The sequence below is a fragment of the Ischnura elegans genome, chromosome 4 (assembly GCF_921293095.1).
Source record: "Ischnura elegans chromosome 4, ioIscEleg1.1, whole genome shotgun sequence".
Classification (NCBI taxonomy): Eukaryota; Metazoa; Arthropoda; class Insecta; order Odonata; family Coenagrionidae; genus Ischnura; species Ischnura elegans.
In genome coordinates, this window is record NC_060249.1 from 8,367,826 (window position 1) to 8,381,175 (window position 13,350).

General features: G+C 41.3%; 1 protein-coding gene across 1 annotated transcript in view; it reads right to left on the reverse strand.

Annotated features, from left to right (window-relative positions):
• Window positions 1–4,185: 4,185 nt before the first annotated feature.
• The window catches only part of LOC124157038, a 215,132-nt gene continuing 205,967 nt past the window's right edge, over window positions 4,186–13,350 (reverse strand). The window contains exons 5-7 of the mRNA XM_046531505.1: window positions 10,980–11,259; window positions 9,418–10,033; window positions 4,186–8,758 (exon numbers count right to left, since the gene is read on the reverse strand). Of these exons, the coding sequence (XP_046387461.1) occupies window positions 8,392–8,758; window positions 9,418–10,033; window positions 10,980–11,259 (1,263 nt within the window). The 3' untranslated portion in view covers window positions 4,186–8,391. The remainder of the gene's footprint in view (window positions 8,759–9,417; window positions 10,034–10,979; window positions 11,260–13,350) is intronic.

Below are 13,350 nucleotides of genomic sequence, written 5' to 3' on the forward strand. Positions count from 1 at the left end.
AATATTTCAACCAAATGAAATCTAGGGATCACAAAGACACTTGGAGCCTATTACAGCTATTCACGACCAAAAAATCCCGAATATTCAGGCATTATCGTGTGGAAACGTGACATCACCATGGCTAGGAAATGCCGAAATTGCAAATTCCAACAAAAAACTTTAATCACAACTCTGGTTTTGATTTACTCATGATATTCGAGTCATTCAACTGTTCAATAGCAGCTTTTCACTGAATAATGGTACTTTGACAGCGCATCAGTCGCATGAGCCGTAGTCTCTCATCAGGTGAGTTCATACTTTTTTATCAACGTTTCTAACACCTACTAGTGCACATCGCAAGTCGAATAGAGGGATTGCTTCAAGCAGTGCAGCGGAGTTGCTTTAATACGACACAGAGCGAACGAAAATGCTGACTTCCTAATGGCATACAAGCAGGTGTGTAATCGAGAGAAGTTCATGAAGAGACCCCTGCTTAGCTCTGCCGTGATTAGGGGAACTAGACAGAGGAGACGCCAGTTCATTTCGTACAATTTTGTTGTACGATGCCAGATAGAGTGCAACTTAATCGGATTTAAAAAGCGTTTACAGATGAATGCAGACCGATCCATTTATTCTCAATATTTTCCAATAGAGTACTTGTAATCATAAACGGATATAGTGGGGGGGGGGTGCACAGGGGCATATGCTGCCCCCCTCCAGACGCTTAAAAAATATACGAGATTTTTATTACGGTTATCATTACGTTCATTTTGTTTTGTGTATTTTGAAGCCTCAATCATTTATCATTATATTATTATATTTTGTATAAAAATAAGATAATATTTCGTACAGTAACTGCTGTATGTCGCTTTAAATCTCAAATATGAGAAGACCGTTTGCCTGTCAGAAAATTGAACCCCCCCCCCAAAATCCAGGATCCGCTCTTGCTTTCAATTGTTAGGAATATCATTGTAGAGTCATGGTTTGGAAATATTCTATCAGTTCATGAAGTTCAAATTACATTTAAATACTAATCGTACGTTATTTCCTCGTAAATTTCGGATTGCTCTGCTATTAACGACGCAATCGATGACTTTTGAAAATCATTTAATGAATCCATCTATTGGCATAATTGAGGATCCTATATTTTATAATTCGTGGAAAAATGTGGACGAAAAGTTTGAACTTCAAATGACCAAAAAATGGGACAATATTTGATTTAAGCTAAAAAGAGACCATTGCAGATGTCTGTGAAACATTTGAAGTTCATTGTAAGAGGATAAACAATGCAGAGGTCTCGGGTATGAGGTCTCGTGTTGAACGCCTCAAGGTACAACCTCACAAGAGGATGGCTATAGGGTACGAGAGAAAAGTGAACTGCGTTGAGGCTCAGGAAACGTTCGTTTTATGGTTTCATTCCATCACGGTCATTTGAATAGAAAGCTCCCGCATTGAAAATGATATTAGGATCTGATTTTACCCCAGTGGAAACTGTCTTTAAGGGTGGCTTTCGTATCCAGGCGTTCATATCGTGCGTTTTAAGCAAGCTTAACAGTGGATTATGACTTCCATTCGGAATACCTAAATACTGCAGCGATTTCGGACTATTTCATGTTCCGTCCAGCCATATTCAATGCAATACTGAAAGGTATCAGATTTGTTTCGAATGTTTCAGCAACTCATTGTTTTCTGAAGACACGCTTTTTTACCCTATAAAAAAGATTTTATTGTTCATGTAAAATTCCAAATATAAAAAAATTAATTAATCTGCGTTCTGCGTTCGAATGGCGTGCTTTAGTTTTACGCGTAAGGTCACTCACTTGTTTCCAAATGCACTTGATGCTTGTCCGACATCAAAGTCGTTAAACCGAGAAACTAGCCTGTAGTCTAAGAGCGCAGTTCCCATGGGAGCTCGCTTGAAAAGTACGGGAGTGCTTGGGGTGGGTGGAACTCCTATTGTATGCCGCAAACAAGGTCATTACGGTCTTTTGTGTACAAATTAATTAATTAATGGATCGAGGAAAAATTAGCAGTTTGAACAGGTGGACCAAATTGTTTCTCAAAGGGAAAACCGACTTGCCGATTCTGAAGGATGCCGAACCGCTCAATCGGTGCACCGGAAAACTGCACAGCCCTTATTGCAGGGTGGGGCAATGAATGGCAACACCGAAGGAAAGTAGCGCCTGCCAGCTAGATTGGAGCGCAGAGTAGGAGAGTGTGGATGGTTGCCGCGATTACAATATGGGTGAGAATGAGATTCAGAGGAGACGACTGACAACTGAAGTCAAGCGCCGTGAGAGAGAAGGGGATGGAGGAAAGGGTGGAGAGAAACCCGGCGACGCCATTTGCCTATTCTGTCTACTCCAAACGAAAAAGGCGCCAAGGGGACCACGGCTTAACGTCCCATCCGACGGACGGAGTATTGGACCTGAAATACAACCCCACACTAAGCACTCAAGAAAGGATCAACAGTCTTTATAAAATCTTTGCCACCGCCGGGATTAGAACCCGAACCATCTGGGTGGGAAGCCAGTACTATAACCATCACATCATCCCGATCCCTTGTGATACCTCATAGAGTTGAATAGGGTATTCCCGATTGGGTCACTCCGTCCGTATGTGAATTTGGCGAGACGGAGATCATAGAAAAAGGCATAGTACTTGACTGAACTCTTCATTGACAATGTATGTCTTATGCAATAAATCGTTCTACTAGACTAGCATAAGATTAGTGTATGATACTTCCACGCATTTCTTTGCACTTTGAGCGCGTTATCTAGGGAGAAATAAGTGACATAAAGGCATAGTAGTTTACCGCCATTTCTTGGAGTTTTCCGTAACTACATTGATTCCTCAAGAGTTTCAATATGGTAGCGAGCAGATCACTACCAAGTGAATATTTGGTAAGTACGTTTTATTAATGTAATTTATTGTTTATGCGCATGAGGGATCCCATACCATTCTGTCCTATGTTTGTTCTAGAGTCTCGTTTGAAAGTCTTTTTCACCGATGCAAATTAATTATTCTGCCAAAATGGGCAATGCATCTTAGGATATAGATTGCATTATTAAATAATTATTCAACATTTTTCCAAATAAACTGATACGCATGGTCTTTCATGCTGTAATTACAATTGTAAAATTCATATACTTATAGAATATTTACACTCAAGATTTGATTCAATTAATGTCTAAGGGGATCAGATTTCCTGGAAATTTCCAAGATCCAGTGAACCTCGCGCTTAGGGTGTGAGCATTCAGGTTCCAATTAAGGCAATGTATGATGCAGCTGAGGTAATTTCTATCACGAAGGAAGGCTAGAGAAGGAAGGATGGATAGAAACCCGGCGTCGCGTCGGCTGCGGCTTCCTCTCAACAAAAGCTACCCAGAGGACCACGGCTTAACGTCCCTTCCGACGGGCGCATTGTTGTCCTCCACAAAACACTCAAAGAAGGATCGGGAAGTCTCTGATAAATATTCGCTACCGATGGGATTTGAACCCGGATCCACAGGGTAGGAAGCCAGCACTTTACCCACCACATCAACACGATTCTCTAGCTCCAATTATTTTGATATATTCTGCCCTTTACTGCGAATTTGCATTCATCGCATATTTATAATACGCACCCTGGTGTAACAGGATCATATAATTCTTACTAATGACCACTGAAAATACGCTATACGCACAACATTTATCTTTAATGAGACAGAAGTTCGCTTTGAGTTTCAAGGTGGAGATTTATTCGTATAGGTGAGGGTACAGCTCACCTCAGACTAAGCCACAGGAGTGTGAATATCACACATTCAGAGTAAGGGGGCAATGCCTTTCCCTGGGCCAACTTGCAGTTCGAGGATTTTTTGTTTGCGCTCGTCCGAAGTTTCACCAGGGATTTGATTTAATCAATACTTACCACGAATAAACACTTACAACCCCTTATCAAATACTTAAATCACCGGAACATTTTGGCATTGCGATGAAATTTCTTCGGGTTTCCGACCGGGTCATGCTTTTCAGTTCTGCAGACGCGTCGCGACGTTTCGGAGGAATACTTTCCGATCATCCTCATGGCTGATTGATGCCGAATGCTCAGTTTTATACTGGCTATGTTACCTTGATGATGTAGACATTGCACCATTAATCATAAGAAAAATTAATTAAAATATAACTTTTATGATTAATAATGAAGAAAACGATAAATAATGAAAATTATATTGGAAGCAGATATATTTTCAAGCTTTGATGAAAATTTCAGCAGCTATATTACAGAGGGCCGCCATATATACACAAAAATGGCAACAAAATGAGTAATGACAAGATGCCGATGAAAGCAATGAAAGATTTTACAGAATAATTTACAAATTATGTACAATAATATTTGACACTATATAACATGTGTTTAAAAGTTTCTTTGTATAAGATGTAAGAGTTCTTTCATACCCGAATGTAAATAAAATATTCCTCTTCAGCGGGATTTCAATAGCTTTCCACGAAATAATATTTATATTTTCTTATAAAAACCATGAATCTAATTCAAGGAAAATATCCTTAACGCTAAAATTAAGCTCAATTTTTGGATGAAGCATTGGTCGAGAAGTAGCCACGGAATCACTGAAGGATGAAGCATTTTAAAATCGGTGCTTGCCAAAAAAATTGCGCAGTGTTGCAACGTAAATTCTACTGTCATTAAAAGGAGGCATTAGTAATCGTAAAATTTGCTACTTAAATGTTGTTCTTTTCGGAGGGAAACTAAACGGGCATGCATTCAGAGAATGAAATGCTTGAACATTTTGGACTAAATCCACCTGATTCAACGAGTTCAACATTATTAAGTTCTCCGAAAATACTGTTGTAATTGGAAAAATTAGAACCGAAAAATAACACAAACCTGTACCACTATTTATCACAATTTTCGAGATAGGAATGATGGCAATCAATAAAATTTAAAATTAAACGCCGACCCGACCATCACAATTGATCGTGGCGCTAGATTCGTCAAAGGATGTGCCGAAAATCGAAGATAATAAATTCTGAAGTTCCTTATATATCACTTAGTGCAAAAACAGGGAGGATAATACCTTTGAGCGAAAGACAACACGATGCTTTGAACATAGGTATATTTAAGGATAGCAACCACTGAAAATATGATGCGGCAAATTGATGAAGCCACGTTGAATTGCGGAATAATTAGCTATTCATGGTAACGAGAGAGTAAGGGGTTCCTTCAAAAACCTTTTCGCAACTTAGACTTACAAAAAAAAAACGAGAAGGTCGGAGCACTGTCAACAATGTTCTGTGTAGCCGGCTCGTCAATGAATTGGGACACAGGGGTGAAGGTAAAGTAAACACCGAAAATGTAAGCACGCGATGACGTCAAATACTCCTTCACAAAAAACCAGCGTCTTAGCTCGATCAGCTACCTTTAGATGTCGCTCCGACCAAGACGCCTTCCCTACAGTTCGTGGCGAGACCACGCGGGTCCGTCACCTGGCGACAGAGGCTGGAACTAGCAACACTCGCGCATTATGGCGAGAGCGGGATTTTACGAACAACGGGAGGAAACGTCCCGAAGGGAAATACTTGTCTTTTTGCCGGTCTCGATGTGAACTAACGATGGGAAAATTGGATAGCATGCGAGATGAATTGCAATAATCCTGACCTTAATCCCATTGGCGTCCGCAAATTTAGTAACAACACCGAAGAAGTTAGCCGAAGAAGAAGAATAAATGGGGAAAAAAATTGGCGCATCAGCAGATATTCAGAATAAGTAATGAAAGTAGGAACCTATTTGCAAACTAATATGGATAGGAGAATGCTTTTGTATGCTAGTGAGGCACGGACGATGACAGAAGCGGAGAACTAAAAGTTGGAAGCTTTCGAAAAGTGGAGTTATAGAAGAATGATGAAGATCAACAGCGGAATGATCGTGTGAGTAATGCACAGGTTCTAAGATGAGGAGGAAAGAAGTCTTTTGAACACCTCTAATAGAAAACGGGACAATTATAATCGGTCTCAATATAAGCCGATAGGACAATTGAGCCAAGACAGAGGTGTCTCGGTCGTTTAGAACAAAAATCGGTGGAAAATGGGCCAGTAGGAGGGATATTTAGCCAGAGGGCAGAATAATTCCGGGGCGTGAGCGAAAAATGATGAAGAACAGGGGTTCGCAAACTGGGGGCGCGCATCCCCCCTCAAAGGGCTTGAAGACATGCCAGCTCGAGACCAGTTAAAAATGAAAAAAACTGTGATTAAATAAAACCCATACATTTCTTTAAGTTATATTCCGATATTTCTAAGTGTACCCTAATGTGTTACAGGCATCTATTCTATTACATTCGACTTTTTCGAGAACCTAGTTGTGTGAAAAGGCATTTTCAACCCTAGTTGCAATCAAGACTAATTATCGGAAGAAACTTGATGCAGCCAGTGACTTAAATTGTGCCCTGACTCAAACACTACGTTCCATGAACAGGTTTGCTAAAGTTTAAGAAAAGAAATTGCAAGCCCAAAGGTCATATTAGCTTAAGCTCCTTTTTTGGATTGTAACTCATAATATTGTATTTTGTGATAGTAGAAATGCATGCTTTGTTTTCAATGTAATATTTCTTTCTCCGCATGTCCTCAAAATTTACTGTGGTGGGAGTCGTGGAAGGTTTCCGTTTCAACAACAGGAAGGGTCGGAGTAAAAGATAAAAGTTAGAGAACTCCTGATGTAGAAGACGCCCTGAGGTGAAGGACATGGCGGGTCCTTCCTTTGGAGACGGAGGGACCTAGAGAGGCATTGAGGGTCTATTAGGGCTGCAAAGCCAGCAGGCCATAAGGAAAGCAAGGCAGAGGAAGTGATGATTCGGGCTGAAGAGAAACAGGGGGCCATATTCCGAAAGGTCTGAAAGATAAATATTACCCTGTGGTGCGAGAAACCGTTTCGGCAACGCACTAAACCTGAAAGTCATCCTCTAGAAATATATAATGTATTTCCGTGCAACACGCCTCAGTCCAAAAACACCGAAAAATATTAATAACAATTGACTGTCTCCACCCGTCACTCAGCAGCTCCATCGGCTATTTTCTTCGATCAGCGTCGATCCAAAAAAAAGAATTGTGAACAGGACAAACTTTCTGAAGATTAGCACGCAAAACAATCGTTTCCTTTTCAAATACTACACATGAGGAGATTGACTCAGAATATCCACACTTCACATCAGAAACGACGGCTTAAAACTTTTTTCTCTTTCAACCTCTACGCACGATCCACCGATTAACGGATACCAATTATTCACACATTTTTCTGTACATTAAAACCGCGACCGACAGTGCAGGAAAACTGACGGTAGGGTCGACCGCCACACTTTCATTTCTTTCTCAATTATAACACCACATGTCCACGACTCGTGAATCCTGGTTATCCAAATTCTACACATTAGTGTCTGTACAAGAAAAATGCAAACAGGGATCAGAAAGTCTGATTGAATGGTCCGAAGCCAAAAACACACTCACTTCTTTTTCAAATTTACACACGAAAGGTTTGGCGACCGTTCAATATTCGTAATCTCCGTCTTTCACATGTTTTTCTGTACATGTAAACAATAGAATCCACTTCCTTTAAATGATCCCAACATAGGACATCTCCACCATTAGCTTACAAGCGCCCAATGGCATTTACAACTTCCCTGAAAACTCACAGATAAAAAACTGCAATGAGACAGAAGAGATGGCTTTCGTGGGGATCGCCCGACCCGTTTCTTTAATGGGGTTAAATCTAAAACAAAACAGTCTCTCTCTTCTTCGTCTGCATGCACTATCGCTTGGTTGACCTCTGACATGGACACACTTTCTTTTTCAAACATTATACACTCATAAAACTTGGAAAACTCCTCACTTCAGACGCCCTTTCCACGCATGAAAAAAATGATTCGCTTTTTCTTCATCTTTTCATCAAACATTCTTCCACCATTACCTGAGAGGAACAAAACCAACAAGCAGGTCACATGGATCCTCCGAGACAGCGGAAGATTCGACAAACGCAGTTTTGTGGCCCAGTAACTCGAAATTAGTGCTTCATTTCTTCCGCCGGAATGTGTATTCGCTTACATGAACTCTTAGTCGAACACTTTTTTTATCAAGTATTATACAAAAGTAGTTTGACGACACGTAAATCTTTGGATACTCCATTATTCACAAGCGAATTACACATCACCTGCGGGTCAATTACGTCAAATTCAAAGCTATTGTCGCATTTACGCACCCTTCAAGTAAATTGAAAATTGACACGGGATTAACACGGCCCTAAATTGACTCTTTGACTCATTTACGAGGCCAATGAAATTCACATAATTGACCCGCATAAGTCCCCGGTGTATTTATAACGGAAATCAGCGCTGTAATTTCAAAGCACGGGAGTGTTGATGCAGTCGCTTAGATGAACTCCGAGACGAAGACTTTTTTGAAGTCGGGCACGCTGCCGGACATGCGCTCGCCGTTGTCGAGGTATGCGACGGCGTCGGGTCGGGCTAGCGCCGTCTGCAGAGAGTCGACGCTGAGGACGACGCCGGGGACGCCGAGGCGGCGCCCGTGGTGCTGGTGGTGCTGGTGTTGGTGCGGTGGCACCCGTCGGTATCGGCGTCGGTGGAAGTTGTGCGGGCTGCGGATGACCACGCCTTGGGGCGTCGTGACGTCCGCGGCGTGGGCGCCAGACGCCCCCTCCTCCTTGCACGACTCGGCCAGTTCATCGAGGCGCAATCGGTAGAGGCCCAGAGCAGATGGCACGCTCCGCTCCGGCAACCTAGAGGTGAGAAAGAGACATAGAGCGAAACGTCTTGCTTAACACAGAGGCGTAACTAGGAAGGACATGGAGTAATGGTATGTCATGAATGTATATTTGGAGGAGACGATCGACAGTTGAGGTCATTTGGGAGCGGAAAGGAAAGAGATCTCGGGAGAAACCCGGTGTTGGCATTAAGATTGCTGCTCTTAATGAAAGGGGCCAAAGGGACCACGGCTTAACGTCCCAAATTTCCCATGATATCATCCGATTATAACGAAATAAATATTAGATAAATAAATGAAGTTTCTTTTTGAATTACGATTTTTATCGACTTTTCCACCAGAAAGGATTGATCTGAAAATTTTGATCTGATTGTGAGTTTCAAACTTGTTACACATTGTGACGAATATTCCTCGGGTTCTCAGCCAGGTTAATGCTTTTATATAAGCCGACGTTTCGGGAGACGACTTGTCTCCCATCCTCAAGGCTGTGTTACTTTATGGAAGTCCAATTTCACACCCGAGAAATATTCGTCAGAAGTATTCACGATGAAAAATTAAAATCGTTTAATGTTACACATTATTTAAGCAAACCGGGCGAATGGTAGTGATGCGAAGGGCTTCTTAAATTAGGAGAACTTCATGAAGCAAGTGAAATAGTCTGAAGTGATCTCTCACCTGAAGATGACCTCTTCTATGTCCGTGTCGTCTCCGTTCGACGCCTCGTTAGCATCGTCCTGTCTACGACAGTTTGAGGCGTCCACCGCAGAGACCAGAATGGCGCCACCTCCGCCTTTGGCGTCCCTGTACTCGAAATCGTCGTTTGCCGCCGTGGTCACCGAGCAAGAGGACATGGGCGAAGCGGGCCTCCCGTCTTCATCATCATCGTCTTCTTCGTCGTCTTCGTCGTCTTCATCTTCTTCGTCGTCCCCTTCCGGTTCCTCCTCGCAGTCTTCTTCCAAACTGGAGAGCGTGGCGTATATCGGTTCCTCTTCCTCCACTTCGCTGTCGCTGCCCTCCAGTCTGCTGATGACCGCCTCCGAGGGCGCCACCATCGGCACCGGACGACCCCGAGGACCGCTGTGACCCGTGAACCCCCCGAAGCCGTTGTTGCTGCCGCTATTATTGTTGCTGTTGCCCAGGGCGGTGCCGTTGCCATTGTTGCCACAGAGGTTGCCTTGGCTGTCGCAGTTACTGGTCATTGTGATGTCACCCTCGAGGTTCGTGAGCCCTCCGCCACGCATCAGTGGCAGCACGCTCGCGTCGCACCGCGGGTTCGTCACCATTTGTGACCCTGGAGGGGGGATTATGACGTGACACAATTAGAATGTAAATAGAACCAAAATTTTAATTAAGAACAATTAGAATGGAAATTCCAAAAACAATAAGGTTTTATTGCACTAAGTAAGCAGTGCAGGATTTACGCGTAAGCTACAAAAGCAATAGGTTAGGACTCCCACTTTCTTGGCCCCCCCAATAACAAGTAAAAAGCAGGGAAGACAATATTTTAGCTTAAATAATTTAATGCGATTATATGTTCCAATGAACTAGATGAGAAGTATCTGTGAACTGTACCTTTTAAAAGAACTCAAGTTTCTTTTTACCATATTAAATTGGTAATGAATACAAATGATTTTAAGCAAAAAATTTAGTATTTCACTGCCTACATATTTTTAATTTTAATTCAGATTAATCCGATAGGTTTCCGATAATCATATTCGGCACTGGCATAAAATATATGTCTTTAAAAAGGGCAGCATTTGCTTATGGTCTTATCAAGTCTAAATCCTGCCCTAATTCTGGGGCAAAGCCCCTTAAAATCCAAGTTTACAGGCATACACGCCATCATAGGAAGTTATACGTCACTATATGAGAATAAATGACAAAAAATATGAGAAAATAATATTTACCATGCATAAAAAAATACAAATAAATTGAGAAGTAAACTAAAAACAACAAGTGAAGGTGGAAAACAAACAGTCAACAATGAAACACGTTGCTCAGTTAAAAATAATCTCCACTAAATTCCACTTTCATTAAATGCTTTCTGTAGTGTAAGCTATCCCAATCCTTTCTGATTAATTAACGAACCTCAGACATACTTAAGCATCTGAAATATTGATATAAAATTGAAGTACGACTTCCATTTTGACCAGAGAAATATCTCGCTCTAACACACTCAATGTAATAATTAGGAGCATAATGTTTGAGCCTTAAACATCTCGATGTCAGCTGCTCACCCATCCTCCCAGTCTGGAGAGCACCGTTCGATCCCCGCCTGTAGTTCCTGACGACGGGGTACCTCCCATCCGCTCCGACGGTGAAGAGGGAGCCATTGGTGAGCGGGAACTTCATGTGTCCGCCACCGGCGCTGCCCACAGTGCCCGTGTTGGAGTTCGAACCGGGGACTGACGAGGGGACGGAGGAAGTGGTCAGCGTCTGGTGCGCGTACGGTGGAGACATCTGCTGGCTCAGGTCCGACTTAGACGTGAAAAGTGACTCCACTGAGATGGAGTTCTTCTGCAATTCAAACAGGAAATGAATAAATATGCATGCATGAATTATTTCTCATCCGAGTGCAGGGGTGTCCATAAATTACGTGTTGCGATTTTGGCATTCATTCAACCTGTCCCTCCCACGTAATCTCACGTAAGACTTTTCAAAATACGATTACGATTTTAGCGTAAATACCTTAATCTGAGCTGGATGAGTTGAATTTCATAATACATCAGTATTTGCTTTATTATTTCTATTTCATACTGGTTAAAACTAGGTTTTATGACTACTAAGACCACTGTGTAGTATTACAGTGAGACAGTCGTAAAATACAATATTTAAATAGAAGGTACTCAGAGTGGAACAAAGAGGAAAGAATGTGGATCCTAACTCCAATCACGAAAAAATAATGTGCGGTCTCAGCAGTGACAACTGGACCCAACACGTACACGTGGCTTTCAGCTTTAGATCATCAATGTCGTTCTCATTTAGCTACTGCATTGATTTATGTTTAGTTTGCAAAACCTACTTGTAGATAAATATTATTGCGCAAGATTTAGCCCCTGATGAAGATAAATTTCATCGGACTCGTAGATGGCAGGAACGGAAAAGGAAGACATGGAATGAAATACATGGAACAGGGAAAGAAATATCGGAAAGAGACGAAATGCGTGTGAAAAGATTAGCTGACAGCAGAATGGAGAAGAGAGCTACGTCACAACCAATCTTAAGATCGATAACCAATGATCGCGATGAGGTTTAACTGATTCAGACGTTATACAGTGTAAGTTAGACATATTGAAACATAATCAATACCATGATGAGGATTTAGCCATAGTTTTGTTTTAAAAACATTCTATACTTCATTTAACTTCCAATTTTTGCAGTTTCTGTGGGATAAAAATAATTGTTTACGCTCCACTACTTGGGTTGCAATTGTCAAATGAAGTTTCATGTTATTATCCTCATCAGTATTCCAATTAAATACCATATCTATCTCTAGAAAACGAGTGAATTAAGGGAGTAACCACAGCAAAGTACTTAGTTAGATGTGGTACCGGATATGAGCGGAAGTACCATAGTAACCAAGAGATCAACAATAGGATTACGAAGGGAACGACTGTCATAGAAGCTCTATGTTCTGTTACTATTGCCGGAAAAACGAAAGTAAGAATATATAAAACAATGGTAGAAAGTGTGATAACGTATGGAGCAAAGGTTTGGGACATTTAGAAAAAAAACAGAAATAGGTTATTGACGACTGAGCGAGATTGCATCAGAAGACATTACAGAAAGAGTAGACTTGATAGTAAGAAATGATGATATTTTGAAGACGATGGAAATGTAAAAAGATAAAGTCGACGAGGTAAAATACAGGCAACTACTCTGGTTTGGTCATCTTTATAGGATGGACTGACATCAGATGGTCCATGCAAATATTGAATTGGAGACCTAGAAAAGTGAAAAGAAGATCAAGAGTGAATTGGAAGCGGGGAACATATCATCATCAGTGATTACTGTCCTTAGACAGGTTTCCACTGGACTTCTCTCCATCTTTCTCTATCCTGAGCATCCTCCTTTAGGTCTTTGTATTTTCTTCCTCTTCTTATATCATCCAACATTCCCATCCTCCTTCTTCCTCTTCCTCTCTTTCCTTCTATCTTCCCTTCTATTATTCTCCGTTCCAAACAATTCCTTCTTAATATATGCCCTAACCAACTTGCCTTCCTCTTATGAATCATATGTATTAATTTTCTTTCCTCGCCTATTCTTCTTAGAACTTCCTCATTCTTCACTCTGTCAGTCCACTTCACTTTCAACATTCGTCTCCATACCCACATTTCAAAACTTTCTAAATATCTCTCCTCCTTCTTTTTAACAGTCCATGATTCACATCCGTACAACACTACACTCCACACAAAACATTTCATAAACCTCTTCCTCATCTCTATTGGAATTCTTTTTGCTGTTACCAATGCTTTTACCTTTCCATACGCTCCTTTACCTATTGATATCCTTCTTCTTATTTCCTCAGTACAACTTCCATTCCATCTTACCAGACTTCCCAAATATTGGAAAGTCTGTACTTGCTGTATGATATTTCCTTCTAAGGAT